This window comes from Phyllobates terribilis, unplaced genomic scaffold, assembly GCF_046119375.1.
Source record: "Phyllobates terribilis strain yellow unplaced genomic scaffold, ASM4611937v1 Scaffold_7__3_contigs__length_470593459, whole genome shotgun sequence".
Classification (NCBI taxonomy): domain Eukaryota; kingdom Metazoa; phylum Chordata; class Amphibia; order Anura; family Dendrobatidae; genus Phyllobates; species Phyllobates terribilis.
Genome location: NW_027362767.1, coordinates 318844098 through 318864888, shown reverse-complemented (window position 1 = coordinate 318864888; position 20791 = coordinate 318844098). Strand labels below are relative to the sequence as shown.

General features: G+C 41.0%; 1 protein-coding gene across 5 annotated transcripts in view; it reads left to right on the top strand.

Annotated features, from left to right (window-relative positions):
* ACSL4 (acyl-CoA synthetase long chain family member 4) overlaps nt 1–16897 on the top strand; it is a 128794-nt gene extending 111897 nt beyond the window's left edge. For all 5 annotated transcript variants that reach the window (XM_073641124.1, XM_073641120.1, XM_073641122.1 and 2 more), the window contains exons 13-16: nt 9377–9568; nt 9654–9768; nt 11389–11546; nt 14897–16897. In XM_073641124.1, coding sequence (XP_073497225.1) covers nt 9377–9568; nt 9654–9768; nt 11389–11546; nt 14897–15054 — 623 coding nt within the window. In that variant the 3' untranslated portion in view covers nt 15055–16897. The remainder of the gene's footprint in view (nt 1–9376; nt 9569–9653; nt 9769–11388; nt 11547–14896) is intronic.
* Nucleotides 16898–20791: the final 3894 nt, after the last annotated feature.

Here is a 20791-nt window from a genome sequence, read left to right as displayed (position 1 = left end):
CAGAAAAAAACGCATGCAGATTTACATGTGTTTTTTTCTGCCAGAGAGAAGTGTTTTTTCTGTGTTTTTACATGCGTTTTTTCAAGCAGTTTTCCAAGCGATTTTGAGCATCACTTGGAAAAGTGCATGACAAATTGGTCACACTATACAAATCCATGCAATCGGCATGGATTTATATAGTGTGACCTAGTAATAGTTAAAAAAAAAAAGAATAAGAATGGTAAAAAATAATAAAAAAAAGATTATACTCGCCTTCCAGTGTCATCTGTGCTGCGTCCTGTCTATTGCAATGCTCGCGGTGGTGTGAAGGACCTGCGGTGACGTCATTGAGTCGTGATGGGTCACAGGACTCAGTGACGTCATGGCAGGTCCTTCACAACAGCGCAAGCATTGCAAGAGACCGGACGGCGTGGACAAAACCCCCGGGAGGACATCGGAAGGTGAGTATAAACTTTATTTTTTATTTTACTTTTTTTTTTTTTTTTACTGATTCTATGGTACCCAGGTCTGGATGAGACTCTCCTCTCCTCCACACCCGGGTACCATCCGCACATTAGAACGCGCCAATTACGCTAGTACAGATGCAGTCTTGTGGAATTGGCGCGTTCTAATTCGTCATTGGCGGCGATTACGCTGCGTGTCTGCAAAATTAATGGACATGCTGCGTATTTTTGAGCGCAGCATAAACGCTACAGAAAAATCCGCAGCATGGGCATTGAAAGTGCGGAATTGCATTGGAGACCATGGGGGAAGGTTTACCAAGCGTTTCACAAGCGTTTACGCTGTGGAAATTCCGCAGCGTAAACGCTTGAAAAACGCATCGTGGGCACGCAGCCTTAAAGTATAAGCTTTTAGTGAAACAGGTACTGGTCAAAGTACCAGAATCAGAAATTGGAACAGGGTTTTACATCAATTTGTTCCTGGTAAACAAACCAGATGGTTCCCACAGAACTTTAATCAATCGAAGATCTTTAAATTCACATTTAGAAACTACAAAATTTAATAATGGGAACCCTGAAATCCACTATAAGGCTAGTATACCCTTTTTTTGTTTTATGGCAGTGATAGACCTGATGGATCCATATTACTGCATCCCAATACATCATGACCATCAAAAATTCCTCAAAGTAGCGGTGAAGATTTGAGACAATTTACTTAATCTACAATACCAGTGCCTTTACTTTTGGGTTTTCAATAGCCCAACATTTTCACCAATATTGTAGCAGAAATGTCATAAGTCACTAACAAAATGTAGTTTTTCCTAATTATAGGAGACTTGAAGAAAAACTGTATAAAGGCAATCAACCAGGTCGTCGCTATCTTATCAGAGCAGGGTTAGATAGTGAACAAAGGCAAGTCAAAGTTGAGACCTCTATAGGTTGAGACTTTTCTAGGGAACTGTCTGGATTCACCCAGTCAATGGTGTTTTCTTCCACAGGAGCGGAACTTAAAGTTCATACACAAAATCCTGAAAGTTAAGGTGGATCAGGAGATTTAGATAAGGGGAGCAATGTCCCTATTGGGCACTTTAACAGCCACAATTCCAGCAATACAGTGGGCCCAAATTCTTACGAGACTCCTTCAATGGGAGATCCTGGCAATACAGGCAGAGAGAACTGGATTTTCTGGATAAGATCAGTTATCTGCAGAAGATCGAGACTCTCTGATCTGATGGTTGAACGAAAAAACCTCCATAGAGGAGTTCCATGGACCAGTGGTAATTACCATGGACATAAGTCAAGAAGGGTGGGCAGCTTACCTAGATGGCCACATTTTTCAGGGTCTATGGGGCATCACAATGAAAGAAAATTCATCACATCTAAAGGAATTAACAGCAGTAAGGAAAGCGTTACAAGTTTCGTTGAAGTGGCTTTCGGGGAGGAATGTGGTCATGTCCAGCAGGACAATGGTGGCTTGCATAAATAGTCAGGGGGGGGGGCAAATGAGGTCCACTGATGGACGAAGTGATGAAGACCTTAAAGTTAGCAGAACAGAATCTTTCCTACCTTTTTGTTCTCCACCTAAAAGGAACAGAAAATGTCATAGCGGACTACCTAAGCAGTCGTGCACTCGGGAAATGGTCTTTGAATCAGAAGATCTTCCGCCGGATCTGTGCTTTTGTGGGGGCTCGAAGAAATACTTATTCACTGCAAGGGAGAATCGACAAGTGGAAAAAAAAAGTTCTTGAATCCCCGAATGAAGTGGATGCTCTTCTATAGAAGTGGGACTTTAATCTGGCCTGTACGTTTCCACCCTTTTCATATTCCAGTGATAAGATATGGCAAGACAGAGCCAGGGTCATGCTGATCGCCCCCTTCTGGTCCAGGAGGGCTTGGTTCACGTGGCTGAGGATTGTCCGCCTCGGATCCTTGGATATTGCCCGATAGTCTGTCTTCTGTCCCAGGAGCCAGTCCTCTACCCTCAAGTTTGCAATCTACATCTAATGACTTGGAACTTGAGTGCAGATTATCAACCAGGGGGGTTCTCACAGGATTTAGTTTCCACTCTCCTTTTAAGTAGGAAAAGTTATCTCCTTTTAAAATATTTCAAAGTATGGGATGAATTCTCAATTTTTCCAGCAAGTCTAGCAATGCAACAGCAGATTCCCCTTACTGAGTAGTTTTCTTTGATCTGATCCCATTTTATACCCCAGATATTTAACTCTTCATATCACCCCATATATTAAACATAAAAAAATGCTGAATCCGCAAACTCAATGTGCTTGGTTATAGGAGACTTGGTGCTGATGTCTGATAGCAGCTTAACACATTTCTGAACTGCTCTTCCCATGATCCTTTGTACCAGTGAGCAGGTGCTGAACCGATTTTTAAGGGACAATGCGGCTTGGAGGGATTAGGACACTTGTGTATGTAAACTAGGTGAGCTGCAGGATCAGCTTGTCTCACATCTGTTTTACCTAAGTGCATTTCTGGCATGGGGCTGGCTGTGTGGGTGTAGGTCAGGTCGGTGTCAGGTTCCTCCCTGTGCCGGCTGGCCGCACTGGGTAATGCAGGGCAGACTGGTTCCAGCATTAGGTAATGTGTACAAAATACACCCATTGTGTGCAAGCTCTATTCACTCTCCCTCCATGTTACTGATACTGGTCCCCGGGCAAGGTGGATCTAATGGTTTCATTCAGCTCACACAGTGGAAGGGTTTTGAGCCATACTTAGAATGGGGCTTTTGTATGACGACCTTATTGCAGGCCGGCTTTAGTCCTTAGTGTTTCTGAAATGACGAGTGGAGGAATAGATCTGCATTCTGGTCGTCTTCCTTCATATTAGAGTTATACCATGCTAATAAGGAAATATAGTAACATAGTTTTTAAGGTTGAAGGAAGACTAAGTCCATCTAGTTCAACCCATAGCCTAACATGTTGATCCAGAGGAAGGCAAAAAACCCCATGTGGCAAACACTAAGCTCCACATTGGGGAAAAAAATTCTTCCTGACTTCATACGACAATCAGACTAGTTCCCTGGATCAACGCCCTATCAAGGAATCTAGTATATATAACCTGTAATATTATACTTTTCAAGAAAGGCATCCATGCCCTTCTTAAAGTTTAACAGTGAATCACTCATTACAACATCATGCGGCAGAGAGTTCCATAGTCTCACTGCTCTTACAGTAAAGAATCCGTGTCTGTGATTATGATTAAACCTTCTTTCCTCCAGACGTAGAAGATGCCCCCTTGTCCCCGTCTCAGGCCTCAGAGTAAAAAGATCAGTAGAAAGGTCTTTGTACTGTCCCCTCATATACTTGTACATAGTAATAAGATCACCCCTAAGCCTTAGTTTTTCCACAGTAAATAACCCCAAGTGTAATAACCTGTCTTGGTATTGCAGACCCCCCAGTCCTCTAATAACCTTGGTCGCTCTTCTGTGCACCCGCTCTAGTTCAGCTATGTCTTTCTTATACACCGGAGACCAGAACTGTACACAGTATTCTAAGTGTGGTCGCTCTAGTGACTTGTATAGAGGTAAAATTATGTTCTCCTCATGAGCATCTATGCCTCTTTTAATGCATCCCATTATTTTATTTGCCTTTGCAGCAGCTGCCTGACACTGGCCACTAAACGTGAGCTTGTCGTCCACCAATACACCCAGGTCTTTTTCAGTTACCGTTTTGCCCAGTGTTTTACAATTAAGCATAAAATTATACATTTTATTTCCTCTGCCCAAGTGCATTACCTTATATTTAACCCCATTAAAGCTCATTTGCCATTTATCAGCCCAAGCTTCTAGTTTACATAGATCCTCCTGTAATATAAAATTGTCCTCCTCTGTATTGATTACCCTGCAGAGTTTAGTGTCATCTGCAAATATTGAAATATTACTCTGTATGCTCCCTACAAGGTCATTAATAAATGTTAAAAAGAAGGGGGCCCAATACTGACCCCTGTGGTACCCTACTGTTAACTGAGACCCAGTCTGAGTGTTTTCCATTAATGACCACCCTTTGTTTCCTATCACTGAGCCAATTCTTAACCCACATACCTATAATTTCCCCTATCCCCATTGTTCTCATTTTATGTATCAACTTTTTGTGTGGAGCCGTATCAAAAGCTTTTGAAAAGTCCATATACACAACATCCACTGCATTTCCTTGGTCCAGTCTGGAACTTACCTCTTCATAAAAGCTGATCAGATTAGTCTGACAGGAATGGTCCCTTGTAAACCCATGTTGATATTGGGTCATGAGGTTATTCTTCTTCAGATACTCTATTATAGCATCTCTTAGGAAACCCTCCAGGATTTTACCCACAGTAGAGGTTAAGCTTACTGGCCTATAATTTCCAAGTTCAGTTTTTGTCCCCTTTTTGAATATTGGCACCACATTTGCTATACGCCAGTCCTGTGGTACAGACCCTGTTATTATGGGATCTTTAAAGATTAAAAATAATGGTCTATCTATGACGTTACTTAATTCCTGCAGTACTAGCGGGTGTATCCCATCCGGGCTCGGGGATTTGTCATCTTTAGTGATTTTTAGACGCCGCCGTACTTCCTGCTGGGTTAAGCAAGTGACATTTACTGGAGAATTTTTGTTATCACTAATCATGTTTTCTGTCATGCGATTTTCTTGTGTAAATACGGTTGAAAAAAAATCATTTAGCGTATTGGCTTTTTCCTCATCCTCATCCACCATTTCACCCAGACTATTTTTAAGGGTCCAACACTATCATTTTTTAGTTTTTTACTATTTATATAGTTGAAGAATATTTTGGGGTTATTTTTACTTTCTCTGGCAATGATTCTCTCTGTCTCAATCTTTGCTGCCTTGATTTGTTTTTTACATAATTTATTTAATTTTCTATATTTATTTAATGCCTCATCACTACCTACTTGCTTTAGTTCTCTAAATGCTTTCTTTGTCACTTATAGCGCCCCTTACAGCTCTATTTAGCCATAGTGGTTTCCTCCTATTTCTAGCATGTTTATTCCCAAGGGGTATATATTGTGCACAGGTCCTATTCAGGATGTTAATAAATGTCTCCCATTTGCTTTGTGTAGCTTTATGTCTCAGGATATCGTCCCAGTTTATTGCACTAAGATCATCTCTTAACCTTTGGAAATTTGCCTTCCTGATGTTTAGTGTCCTTGTAACCCCTCTACTACACATCTTATTAAAGGTTACATGAAAACGTATTATTTTGTGATCACTATTACCCAAGTGACCCCCAACTCGTATATTTGATATGCGGTCTGGCCTGTTGGTTAATATTAGGTCTAGCAGTGCCCCCCTTCTTGTTGGGTCCTGAACCAGTTGTGAAAGGTAATTGTCTCATAGTAGTCAAAAACCTATTACCTTTGCTTGAACTACATGTTTCTGTCCCCCAATGTATTTCAGGGTAGTTGAAGTCCCGCATAATAAGGACTTCTCCTTGAGTCGCTGCTTCATCTATTTGCTTTACGAGGATATTCTCCGCTGCTTCCATTATTTTTGGAGACTTATAACAAACCCCTAGTTTAACCAGCAGCATAGTAGGACTGATGTCTTTCACATAGGACCGGTGTTTCTCCCATGTGACACCGTTCTGCAGCCTCTGCGGTTCTTGCATCCAATCATGTGTAATTTTTGTGTGTGTCATTTCTGGTAACTTTCCAGAATAAGCAGTCTTGTATGTACATGAGGAGTTGTACTATTTCTGACCTTTTTATAAGACTTGTATTCTACTTTTTTTTTTCACCAGTTTTTCCCTCTGGAGCCTCCATCTCCTTTTCAGTTGTCTCAGTTGGCACACAGCTTTCACACTGTCTCCTATATGTAGCAATTACTGCTTTCCTGTGTCTATGCTGCATGTGTTCAGAAGCAGCAGCAAGGAGGACATTATACTGCAGTAGTAAGCATGGTAGATGTGAATCCAACACTCACTAGAAAGCACCAGCATAGTCTGTGCCTTTATTCTTTCACTCTTCTTCTCCCCTAGCCATAGATTTCAATAGACCGCTGTAGTCTACATCAGTAAGCTGGCAAGTCCCTAATGCTTTAAGACAGATTGTATCTGTTTTTCAGAGTGAATGGTGAATTTAGGAGACAGAAAGGAGAGGCAAAGAAGTGGCTTATAAGTAGAGAAAAAAAGCAGATTTCCCTGATATGTATACTAAGCTCCTAATATTTGTCAAACAGGAGAAACAAAGGAGTATCTTTTTTTTTATAAAAAATATACACGTTTTTATTAGAGAAAATAGATTAAAAATCACGTAGAAATCACATTGAAATCCCCTAAAAATAGACATGATAGACAGAAATGGTAATAAACATTCCGGGTACAAGCCACAGTGACCAAAAGTTTGACTGTCACATTAATAGTAAATCTAGGATAAGGAGCAGAGGTAACATTAATAGAAATTTATATGAAGAGTTTTTTTATTGTATATTAATTATGCCCCAAGTAATCCTAAGATCTTCATGAATAAGTAACCTTACCCATTATTAGGAAACAAATCTGGCCCAGCCCGGAGTGCAAAAGGCTGAAAAATGCTGCGCCCCAATGCACGTTTCGCGTGCCACCCGCACGCTTTCTCAAGGGGAAGCTCTTAATATTTGCCCGTACTTCTGGTTTATGCAGAGTTTGGTGACATTTTGTGACCATATAATGACCTTTGTGTATGATCTAGATATATAATAATTATCAGGAGACTAAATGTTTGGGTAATTGGAGGCACACACTAATGACATGGTGAAATCTGGAGGAAGTATTTTAGCATTTCCTATTAAGTCTGTAGAAGTGGTATATGACTGCATGGAAATCAGACTTCTTAGTAATGTCTGACGAGTGTGTTTGGCATCAAAAAGTTCAGGCCCCAAACACCATGTCCTAATCCAGCGCACTGAGAAACTTCTGATCACACCGCTGCTAAGGATCTGCACTGTTCTACAAACACTTGACCATATCTACTGTCCATGCTTAATGTTAGTTTGCCAAGGATACAATGTCATGCTGGACGCTGAAGATGGTGTAATAGAATATATAATTTTATTTATGAGATGAAACCTACTTTACAGTAGGTCGTCATATCTACCATATTTTCAGACTATAAGACGCACCTAGGTTTTGGAGGAGGAAAATAGAAAAAAAATTGAACAAAAAATGTGGTAATGACACACTTATTTATTTCATGTAGCACTATTGATTCCATGGTGCTGTACATGAGAAGGGGTTAATTGGGGTGGGTGAAGGTCTGCTGCTGACACTGTTATAGGGGTAATATTTACCAGGTTGGAGATCATATATACCTGGATGGGGGGGGGGCATGCCTGGTGTATATGGCCCTCCCATCACACTGCACAAAGAAAACCCCTCCCCTTCCATGCACTCCCTCGCAGCGCTGCGTCCTGTTCTGCTGCCAGCAGCTGATTTCAGCATGTAAGCCGCGCATAAAGTCATTGCCATGCGCCCTCACATGCGGAGGTCAGCTGCCGAGAGGTGGGGTGCAGTGAATATTCATTCTTTTTTTATTTGCGGCCACACTGTTGGCTGCAGTGGCTGGGTGATCATGTGTGCTCGCTATTAAAGAGAATGAATATTCACTGCTTCCCACGCTCAGTCCTGTCCACCTCTCTGTGCCAGCTTGAGTTCATAGAGGTGGGCGGGACTATGGGCGTGGGGAGCAGTGAATATTTATTTTTCATAGTGGGCACAGAGTTAGCTGCAGCAGCTGGCTCTGCCTTCTGTCACCTGCTCCCCCGCCCTGCCCTACCCCTCCACACTATAACGTATATCCAGACTATAAGGCTATGTGCCCATAATCAGGATATAACAGCGTTTTGGAAGCGGCGTGTTTTCACTGCGTTCTAATCACGCCGGTAAATCTGCATGTGTCAGTGAACAACGCGGATTTACTGCATCCTAAACATTCTATTGTGAAAATTTCTGTTGCGGAGACAACAATCTGTCTCCGCAATAGAAATAGACATGCTGCAGCTGGTAAGCCCGCACCGCGGGGGAGTTTACGCAGTGTCAAATAGAAACAGTGGGCATGGGATTTCTATAAATTCCATCCACTGTGCTTCTAATGTAGAACGCAGTGTTCTGGCGCAGTGCAGGTGAGCTGTGTCCAAAACGCTGCTTTTCCTGGTCGTGAGCACGTACTCTAAGAGGCAACCCCCACTTTCCTCCAAAATTTTGGAGGAAAAAAGTGCGTCTTATATTCCGAAAAATATGGTATATCATAAAAGAATGAAATCCTAGATTTTACGCTTCTTGGATTTATTCACATTTTTGACAGTATAGGTGGAAGATGATATAAAAATTTCCTCATCTAAACAAGACATTGGGTTAATAACTTAAATGGCATTTTTTTTTTTTTGGGTCATGACAGTTTAACTGCAGATATAGGCTTAATTGCCTCCCTGCCTCACTGAAAGAGCGACTACTGGGAGAAAATGAATTTATATCCTCCCTGCAGCTGCTCGCTTCCAGTCATTGGAACAGTTATCAGGGAGTGCAGCTGTAATATTAATAATATATAATAGGCTGTCAAAGTGCAGGGAAATTATGTGTCCAGTGCTGAGCACACATGCTGCATTGCAGGCTGTCAATCAATATTTTGGGGAGTGATTGCAGCAGTGCTCCCAGTATAATGAATGGTGACTGTAACCACTTCCTGCACCGCACAATAACTGTAAGCGAGCGGCTGCTGGGAGACTAAGTTCATTTTCTCCCTGCAGCTGCTCTTCTAGTAAGGCTTCCTGGCAGAATAGTAATGCTATTTGCCTGCAGACTAACCCTATATATGCAGGTAAATGTCATTTATATACATGATGGGTTCCCTTTTTGTTCAGCTTTTTAGCCATTTTTTTTAAAAGATTTTCAATCACTTCGGTTTCATGCGAACAATAGTCTTGACTATTTTTTAATTTATTTTTCAGGGGGCTATACAAATGAGGACCAGCCTCATCCGAGGGGAGAGATTGTCATTGGAGGACAGAACGTTTCAATGGGTTACTTCAAAAATGATGAGAAAAGCTTAGAGGATTTCTATGTAGACGACAATGGGCAGAGGTGGTTCTGCACTGGGGATATTGGGGAGTTCCACCCTGACGGCTGCTTGCAAATAATTGGTAAGTCACGCTGCTAGCTCTACTTAGTCAGCGACAGATTTATTCATTGTCCAAACCTAAACCCATCCTTGTGTTTCTTTTACAGATAGGAAGAAGGATTTGGTAAAGTTGCAGGCCGGAGAGTACGTGTCATTGGGCAAAGTGGAAGCTGCTTTAAAAAACTGTTCTCTCATTGACAACATCTGTGCCTATGCCAACAGGTACTGGTCACACAAGCCGTCCAGAGCTTGTAATAAGTTACAAAATGATTGCTGTATTTATGATTCATGCAGGGTAATTTTAAGATAAATCTTGAAGTATAGTTTTGCAGAAATTTGTTTTATGACCGGTTATTACAATCATGATATAATTGCACCTTACTGCATGAGGTTTTGCTACAGTGCAGCTCTGTCAAACCATTACAGCCTATGGGGAGAATCCCATCACAAGCATTGTGAATGCACCTTTATGGTTAATGCACAGCCTTCTGCATTGTTCACCCCATTGTTTTATGCTGGGCTACTGTCAAATCTAAGCCGTTAATTTAAAGGGTCCTCAAAGATGTTTACAAAGTTCCCAAACGGCAGAAAATGCAATGAAATGGAAAAAAAAATCCTTAAATCATATTTTAAATTCTTGCACCGCTCCAGTGCTGAAGCTGTGGTGGTCTCCATCAGTCTGAATAATCACCTGGCAGTGTTGTCATCCATGCACATGACATCTACAGCAGCACAAGGACACAATGTCATCGCTGCAGCCTAGTGGACTTGCAGAGACCACCTGGCTGTGACAATGAACAGACATCAGATTTTAAAAGATACATGATGGTTTATTTTTATTTTTTATCATAAATTTTTTTTTTGTATTTGCTGCAGTTAAGGAACGTCTTAGAAACTTCAGACAATTCATTAAGCTCAAAACTTTATGGGGCCAAATGTTTGCATAGCACTACTGCATGTAAAGAAGGTTCCAACATGTCATATTGCAACATCTTTAGCATCATGGTGTTCTTATCGTTTAGGTTGAAAAAAGACAAGTCCATCTAGTTACATACAGAGGAAGACAAAATCCCATGAGGCAATTGCTATTTGCCCCATATTAAAGGAATGTTCCCCTCTCCAGATATGGCAGTCAGATTCCCTGAATCAGCGTTTGCTTATAGAGTCTTGTACTTTATAACATGAAATATTTTTCAGGAAAGACCATCCTAGCTGTCCTAAATATTTTATTTTTACCCGATGTCTTTTGGATTTTTTTTTCTTTTTTTACCATTTCTCTGCCCAAGCCCCCAACTTCCTCCAATCCCTTTGTAATACTAAATTATCGTCCCCCTGTGTGGATTACCTTGCAGAGTTTAGCATCCTTTGCAAATATTGAAATTCTACTCCGTTTGCCCTCTACAAGATTGTTAATCAATATTAGAAAGAGGGCCCAATACTGACCCTCTGTGGCTCCCCATAGTTTTCCTTTTCCTTTCATACATTGCTTTTATAATTGAAGCCAGGGTTACATATGATTTTGTTGAAAACAATTTTCCTTTTCCACCACATTTTTTATATGCAACGTTTTTTTTGTTTATTTTTACGATTTCTTTTAAGTAAACAAAGTCTGATAAAAGCATTTCTAATCAAATTCAATAATTTCTCAACTATTGCTAGCTGTAGTGACTATTAATAGTTTGTATCCCATTAGGTAACAGATTTAACAATCCAGCTTGTGAATTACATTCATGGATTTGTTTTGAGTATTTTTCCATCAAATCCTCCATGTTCTTATGGTTCATCTGTGCCCTTGGAGACCTTCTCTAATCTGCCTTGTATCTTTTTTTTTTTTTTTTTCAGTCTCCAGTCTTACGTGGTCAGCTTTGTCGTTCCTAATCAGAAGAAGCTGACCAGTTTAGCACTACAGAATGGGATTGAAGGAACATGGGAGGAAATCTGCAACAATCCCACAATGGAGGCAGAGGTATTAAAGGAGATTAAGGAGGTAGCATCCTCAAGTAAGTGATATCTTGTTTTTTCTGTCTTGTAATATCTTTAGCTGGTTATGTTCTGCCCTGCGCACTGCACCATTCTGTAACTATACCATATCACAGCCATCATAACAGGATATTCAGCCTTCACTACTGTACCTAAAGTTGTAAGCCCCTTAGTGATAGTGTTACCAGTAGGATTACATTTTGAGTCCACCTAAATAGGTGCTGCAGATAATATAGCAACTTATTTCACAACCGTTTACTCTGTCCACACGTCGAGGCGTTGAGCGGGCTTGGTTAAGAATAAAATATATTGAAATGCCCTAAATCAGTACAAATAGTCTAGCTTTAACTACCCCACCCACCTCGCACCACGTGCGCTGGAAAAGCACTTTATAAATCTACCCTAATTCATCCGTTTTCTCCATATTTCTGGTGTATAGCTGTTTTCAAAAAGATGCCAATATTTTTGTGACATTTGAAAGTGGGTCACAGTAAGCCGGGAGGGGGCGCAGCCAACAAGTTGATCAGAATTTACACTACAAAGAGTAAAATATAACTGAAATGTACTCCTGATGTGCACATTCATTCATTAAGAGGCACACGGCATCTTACTCCAGCACAGCCTTATAGATCGGCATGCTAAACACTAGGCTTTATAATGAGTCTTAAGTGTCCATAAATTTCTGTGCAGAAGACATATACATTTGAATACCTCTAGACCAGTATACGTTGGCATATATTTAGTTTTTTGCACTGTATAAGAAAAGTCTTCTAGCTTTCACTGCAGAGGAAGATACTAAATGTTTGGGGTTTTTTTACAATGGGTTAATGACCAACACATTTTATGTCTGTACAGTTATATATGGGAAATATCCCTGATGTAGCCAAATAACGAGATGTGAACACACAGCCTCAATCACTAACACCATGTATTAAGTGCAGAGCATGGCTCTGCTGCCATCTAGTGGTAATGCTTCAAGTAGTCATTTAATTTTCAAGTACAGAAGTGGAATGTGCAAGATTCTTTTAAGTTCATATGAAAGTGTTGTGTTTTTTTTTTTCTTTCAAATATTAAATGAAATTTATCAGTAGGATCAACTCTCCTGAACAATCTGTATGGGCATGTAGGTCATAGGAAGCTGAATGATACCTTGATATTTCTGATCTGATACCTTATTTCTGAGAAATCCATGTTTTTCTTATGTTGTCTGGGAGAGAACTCTGCCTCCGGAGCTTATTTTACGTGAAGGGGGAGTTACCAGTGAGACAAGTAACACAGAACTGAACTTTTTCTTCTTGCCATTACATTTTTTGTAGCTCTCTGAGCTCTGCTGTATTGCCACAATATTGCAGCTCTGTCTACCTGTGAGCTGGAAGCTGAGAGGAACCTGTAGATGTGTCAGGTATAATCACACACAGCTCTGCAGTGACATCAGGAGAGCAGAGCGGCCATCACACATCACACTGGTAACTCCAGGCAGAGTTCTCTTCCAGGCAGCGTCCTCCCCATAGCCTGGAAGAGGTCATTTATATAAAGTGATAAAAGATGATTTATCCACAACAAGCCATCTGATATGAAACATACCGGTAGGTCTCTCCTCAGAAGTCTATAACCCATGTGCCCATATTAATAGTTTAGATGGGTCAAATGTGGTGACAGATTCCCTTTAATGTATATACTAAGTTTCAATATTTTTATTCCCAAAAAGACTACTTTTTGTCTTTTGGGCATAAGTATTTACATAACCTGAAAAATCTAACATAGTACCACAATATAATTTTGTATATATTTTACAAACTTTTATACTTTTTTTTTTATTTTGGCACCTAAATCCTACTTCAAAATGCAATTTTGGGTCCACTGATCTCAATTGAGGGGACCCATATATTAAAGGGGTTGGTTACTTTAATATACATGTTGGTTGACGTAATTTTGTGTACTTATTATATAAGCAGGACAGGTTCTCCTCCTGGTCTGGTTACTGCAGCTTTCCCCAAACTGACCGGCTCTCCAGTCCATACAATGGCCGCTGGTGGAGGTAATGTGATCACACCAGTCAGTCTCCTCCAATAAAAAACAGCTTTCCTGTGAGATGTTTTACAATTGGAGGAGGCTGATGATCAGGTCTGGTCACTGCTCCTCCACCAGCAGCCATTGTATGGACCGGAGAGCCGGTCAGTGTGTGAGGAAAGCTGGAGGAGAACCGCTCATACTTGTATTATAGCAAATATGCACAAAATCATGTCCTCTATACATCTGATAAAATGTGGCCGACCCCATCAGCTGATCCTGAAGCCAGCATTAAACAGTGCAACCCTGAGGCTATAGAAGGCAACCCAAGCAAGATGTTTAATGGAACCAATTGCAAAAAATGTTTTTCTTTTAATCCTTAGTTTCATGCATTAAAGTAAGAGAAAAAAAATGCCCTGAAGGTGGATAAACCCCCTTAAGGCAAGGCCCTATGTTTACTTATTCTATAGATTTCAGGCAAATGGACACACAAACAAACTTATATGCGAGTGTAGCGCACTGTCTGGCTGTAGGGGGCGCACCATTGTTTCTGCCTGCACATTACATACAATGGAGTTTGCTGATAGTTAGTGAGACACTAACATTAGGGTTCATCTCGTCGTCTTCTGCAGGAGCGCACCGCTCCCCAGCAGGGTGGCCAACTTGACTTTTTAGTTTTACTGGACAGCTTATCAAAAAATCACAGACAGACTTTATTTTTCTATGGAAACATTTGAAAACCATAATAAATCAGTGATTATAAGGGATATGTCTACAGCCAATAATTCTGATATGAAGACATTAGCTGTATTCATCGTGAACTAAAAATAATTACTGTTGTTCAAAATTATTTTAAGTTTCTTCAACTTCAATGAAAAATCACAAATGCCTTTTTTATTTTTTTATAATGGACTGTCCTGAAATTTCTGGACCTTTGCCAACCTTGCTCTTGGCCTCCTGCACTCCTACTTAAGTGACAGTAGGGTTGCACTGCTGGTCTGAACCGTGCGCTCTCCTGTTGCTATATAACGTGGTTGTCCCAGTTTCTGCCATATTGGAAGTACAATGCCGCTGGTGTGAGGTGGTCTGGATTAGGAGCCAACCGCCCACATGCAAAATAGACATACGCAAGATAGAAACATTAAATGACAAAATGGCTTATTTTTCCGATGACCATCGTCGGGTGGGAATAACCCTTTAATCAGGCTCCTTCCTATCGTTACAACTTTGAAAGGTTCTCTTGTACAGTCAGCCTTATTCCTATTGACACACTTTTTAATGGAAGACGTTTTATTACCTTTTAAGCTGAAGCAGATTAGTTTCTCATATCAGACTTGTTCTTTTTGTTTTGTTTGCGCAGTGAAATTGGAACGATTTGAAATTCCCATTAAAGTACGTCTCAGCCCGGACCCCTGGACTCCGGAAACGGGTCTTGTTACAGATGCCTTCAAGTTGAAAAGAAAAGAACTAAAGAACCATTATTTAAACGACATTGAGCGCATGTACGGAGGGAAGTAGGACCATCATTACATTTGGACTTTTCGTTTGGATTGCTGTATTTTTTTTTTCTCCTTGTCAGACTAAGGGATGCCTTTCTACAGACTGGATAATGGTTGTGTCTTTGGGATTTGTTATGACTATGCATGTTTTGTGCAGTTACGATTGAAGAAACATGTAACTTTTGTATATTTTGTTTTTTTTTTTCTTTAGTTGCACTCAAATATAAAAACCACTGATGCACATGAATCCAGAAAGGATATTTATTAGAACAAAACATGCACATACAGCTAGCACCACCTTTATATTCTGAGCTCATAACTTAGATGAAAGGCATCCTCCTTTTTGTATTTCTAGAAAGAATTGCTGGATCTAGTGTAGGGAATTAGTGTAGTCTTTGATAAATGTTCCCCTTCTATTTAGACATTAAGTGGAAGCCCTGAAAATAAGGTTAGTATAATGCATAAGTAATGACAAAATAGTGACACACTGCTCCAAACACACAACATATTTCATGTTACCAAGACACCTTTACTGGAGGGAGAAAAACCCATTATTCACTGTAATCCAGACCACTAAACTAGAAGTGATGCCTGCAGCTGTATTCGGAGAACGGTCTGAACAAGACAAGACCAAGATGCTGTAATCTAGGTGGTTTGTGTAAACGATTTGCCGGAAAAATTGCCCGAAGTAACCATACAGCACTCCGCTTTGAGCTTACTGCAGAAGACCATTAGGCCACGTTCACACATTCAGTATCTGACATCAGTATTTGTAAGCCAAAACCAGGAGTGGAATAATCAGGAAAGCTATAATAACATTTCCTCTAATTGTTCCACTCCTGCTTTTGGCTTACAAATACTGATGTCAAAAACTGAACGTGTGAATGTAGCTTTAAAGTTGCAATGAGTAATGGCACCAGTCTGTGGACTTTTTTTGATTCGGCCCCAAATATGCAAAACAAACGATCAGTCTGATCATGTATAATTTGGCCATAACTTGCATACTCTTGCGTGTATAATGAACAGATGGACTTGTATAGTATAATTGTGCAAAAGACAGCTAGCTATAAAGTTCTCATCCTAAGGTGTTTTGTATCAGACTCCAGGTACCTTTAATCACTCACGTTTTAGCATATTTGCTACCAAAAACAAATATAAAATTGCAATATAGTGTACAATTGTAAAGGGGAATAAAGCATACTTTTTTTGTAGCGCTCTAACGCACAATGCCATCTTTAATGGGCAAATAACCAGCTACTTGTTAGCCCCAAAGCAGTGAAATATACCGCTCGTTAAAGATACTTATTTATTATACACACACTTCCCTGTGCTGTTTTATTGTAGACCTCTACAGATCAGGGCTGCCCTTGTTTCTGTCATGTTACTTTATATCCTGTACTTCATTCCATCTGACATGGAAAGATTACTAGATTAAAACCAAAATATCCCAGAGATAGGAGTGCAAAGTGACTGCTTACGGGTGTTGCGGGAAAAAAAAAAAATAATTGAATCACTAGAATGTTGCTCTTCTCTTCTGTATATAGACTGGAAACGCGACGTGTATTGTGCATTGAGATAATCCACGGTTATTAGGGGCTGCTGCACTGCTGGCTATAGGCCAACAATTCTCCCTAGGATTTCTCTTTGGATTTTATTTTTACACTGTTTCCTAATGTGTGACTTTGGTTATCATCTGTATTTTGTGGTTTACATACAAAATATATCTTGTAGGCAGGGCTAGGCTAGCGGAGAACCACAATCCCCAGCGTGCTCGGTCAGTGGCTGGGAAGGTCACAGCTAGACTTGTTCTGCTTAAAAAAAAAAAAGTGACAACTCTTGATTCAATGTACCTTGCACTTTTTCTTACAATGAATTGTCATTGTTACAATGAAGTGGTAGTGAATTGCTTTGTACAGTTGTCAGCTAGCCGCAGAACATGGACCTTTTTTAAGATCTTAAACTATTTATTAGGAAGAGTCTATTTTGAAGTTTATTTAATCTGCTGTGTATATGATGACCACAAGTAAGTCTTGTATTGTCACTGTATGAAAATATGGGGTGGTAGAAACTTCTTTTGTATACATTACTTTTTGGGAAATTTGCATATGTTTGCTGTCTTCTATAGCCAGAATTTAGCTGGAATATTTTTGGCTGTATTTCATTTTAAAGCCATGAGCAAGCTGACAATTTTTGGGGTGTTTAGGACATATTTGTAGAATCCCAGAAGACTCTTCGCAGATGACTAGTCTTGGAGGTGGTTGAGCAGCGGTAAGCGAAATGCATTTGCCACATCTAGTCATCAAATCTAACAGCTGTTGTACAGTAGATACTGGGTCCACCACTAGGTGAAGTCTGGTGACCATTACACAGGGATTGTGAACAAAATCGACTAGTCTGTTAGAAGGTATAAAAATAAAAAAATCCACAGACCTAAATCTTTCCTTTCCTAGCGACTCCAATATTTAGTCGTGCCGCTAAAATTGACCACCAAACTGCCTTTTCCATTCTGTTGTCACCGGAGAAGGGACTAGGATCACATCGCAGAACGTCTGCACCCTCTGAGGTTGCCACACGGGGAACCAATGCAGTCGCTCTCTCAGATTTCTCATGGTTTTTAGCTGAATCAACATGAGAAGACAATGACGAACCATGTAGGACTGGCAGAGAAAATGACTGCTTCCATAGTATGTAGGGAACTTGTGCTTGACCTGAAAAACAGCCAATATTCTGCTGAACTGTATTCGATCACTGCCACAAAAGGGACCACTTTAATCTGTAGGCTTGTATGTATGGTCGTGTACTTTTTTGAACATATCAATATAGTTAAGTCTTTTACTGTGTGTTAATTTATTGCTGTCACTTTCCAGCTTCAGATGGTTCTTGTAGAAGAGCAGTGAGACGGTCATTAATGCATATATTAGGTTTGGATATGTTTATTGGTTGTGTTCTTTTTTGACAGATCTATATATATATATATGTACATTTCCTTTTTTTTTTGTATGAACTAATTTATAACAGAATTGCCTTTGTGTCTTCATTGTATAGCCTGTATTCTATTGTCTCAGGATTATTACCTCCATTGAGGACAGGCGAGATCATATGGTTTTAAAGCAAGGATGAATAAAGTGTTACCTTTTGGTTACAAAGTACACGTGTGTTGTCTTTGAATTATCTTATGCACCAACACTGCTGACTGTTACTGTGAAGATGCCCATAAACTTTAGATGGCTATCAGCAGATCTACAGCGATCTTCTTTCCTGACTCGTCTGTACACATACAGTTGTGCTTGAAAGTTTACATACCCCGGCAGAATTTTTCCTTTCTTGGCCTTGTTTCAGATAATATGAATGATAACAAAAAAACTTTCTCCACTCAAGGTTATTGGTTGAGTGAAGCAATTTATTGTCAAACTACTGTGTTTTTGCTTTTTATTGTGAGACATGGGCAAAGCAAAAGAATTGTCAACGGATCTATGGAAAAAGGTAGTTGAACTGTACAACATAGGAAAGGAATACAGAAAAATCTCCAAGGAATTGATAATGCCAGTCAGCAGTGTTCAAACTGATTTAACAAATGGAAAATCAGGGGCTCTGTAAAAACCAAACCACGGTCAGGTAGACCAACAAAAATTTTGGCCACAACTGCCAGGAAAATTGTTTGAGATGCAAAGAAAAACCTACAAATAACATCAGCTGAAATTCAGGACTTTCTGAAAACTAGCGGTGTGGCTGTTTCAAGATGCACAATAAGGATTCACTTGAATAAAAATCGGCTGCATGGTCGAGTCGCCAGAAGAAATCCATTACTGCCCAAATGGCACAAAGTATCTTGCCTATAATATGCCAAACAGCACAGAGACCAGGCTAAAAACATCTGGAACAAGGTAATTTCGAGTGATGATACAAAAATTGACCTTTTTGGCCACAAACATAAACGTTATATTTGGAGAGAGGTCAACAAGGCCTATGATGAAAGGAACACCATACCTACAGTAAAGCACTAAGGTGGATCGCTGATGTTTTGGGGATGTGTGAGCTACAAAGGCACAGGAAACCTGGTAAAAGTTGAAGGAAAGATAAATGCAGCATGTTATCAGCAAATACTGGAGGCAAATTTGCACTCATCAGCCCGGAAGCTGCGCATGGGACGTACTTGGACATTCCAACATGACAACAATCCAAAACAGAAGGCCAAGTCGACCTGTCATTGGCTACAGCAGAACAAAGTGAAAGTTCTGGAGTGGCCATCTCAGTCTCCGGACCTGAATATCGTTGAGCCACTCTGGGGAGATCCCAAGCGTTCAGTTCATGCTAGACAGCCCAGGAATTTACAGGAACTGGAGGCTTTTTACCAAGAAGAATGGGCAGCTTTACCATCTGAGAAATTAAAGAACCTCATCCACCACTACCACAAAAGACTTCAAGCTGTCATTGACGTTAGAGGGGGCAATACACGATATTAAGAACTGGGGTATGTGAACTTTTGATCAGGGTCACTTGGATGTTTTTGGTTGTCATAAAGATTTAAAAAGAGAAAACACAGTAGTTTGACAATAAATGGCTTCACTCAACCAATAACCATGAGTGGAGAAAAAGGTTTTTTATTCGGTCTCCCATGACAGCACCACGTGAGAGAGAGGATCCGCCCATCAAGGACAGGAAACCTACAGGTTAAAAAGGGCGGCCCTCTCTTCCCGCCTCAGTTTAGGTTTCCTGTCCATGATGGGAGACCTCGCAGGCTTACCTGCAGAAGATGGACTCCTGTCCCAGAGAGGGCCACAGCAGGTGGTTGGAGCCGGTCCGTCCCGGTCCTCTGGAGACGCCACGGTAGGGCTCAGTGGGGCGCCTCCGTGAGCGTTGCGGCGGGCGCGACATCGCCTCACGGGGAGGTAGATGTCCGCCAGGTGTGGGGCCGCTAGCGGGCTTCCTCCCCCTGCTACAATTTGCAGGAGATCCAGGTCGCGCCGGCGGGGCACGTGACAGGCGCGACCTACTGACGTGACTTCCAGTGCGCCGGGCAGGAAGTCCCTGTGACGTCACCGGAAGGGGCGGAGCTCGTTTGAATTTTGCGCGCGAGCAACTGAACACCGGGGGATTAAGTGGCGGCGAGGAGCCCACCTGGAACCCACCTGGCCACCTGGGGAGGAAGACCAAGGAGCAGGTAACACCCTCCTAGGTAAAAAAAAAAAAAAAAAAAAGAGCACACACCCACACATGGTACCGGTATGGCCAGTATATAAAGGGTCTGGTAACATACAGAGGTGCTTCCCAGCCCATTCTTACACTGTAAGTTATGGAAGTTTCACAGGAGCTGTCACCTAGGCAACAACATCTGCTGCAGGAGCAGCCCTCTGGGGAGCCCTCACAACTAGTGGCGCAGCGCCATTCCCGGCTAGGGTCTGGTCGTTTGGCTAGAAGAGCTGTCACTAAGAGCAGGAAGGACGGTCCAGTGCGGCGTGATTCCTCGCCATACATGTTGGATTCTTCTGCTTCTACGGTACCGAAGGTTCTGTGGGGTGAGTGGAATCTTCGTGAAAGTTCTACTAATGTTTCCTCCTTTTTTCTATCTATAACTTTCTTTTAGAGCAAGAAATGTTCCTCGAAATCCAAGCACAGAGAATGTGCCTTATGCAGCTGTCCACTCCCTGATTCATATAGCAAGAGGTTATGCCAGCTTTGTATTAGCAAAATGTTGTTGGAGGAAACCCCAGATTTTTCCCTAGGCCTAAGAACTTTAATAAGGGAAGAAATAGGCA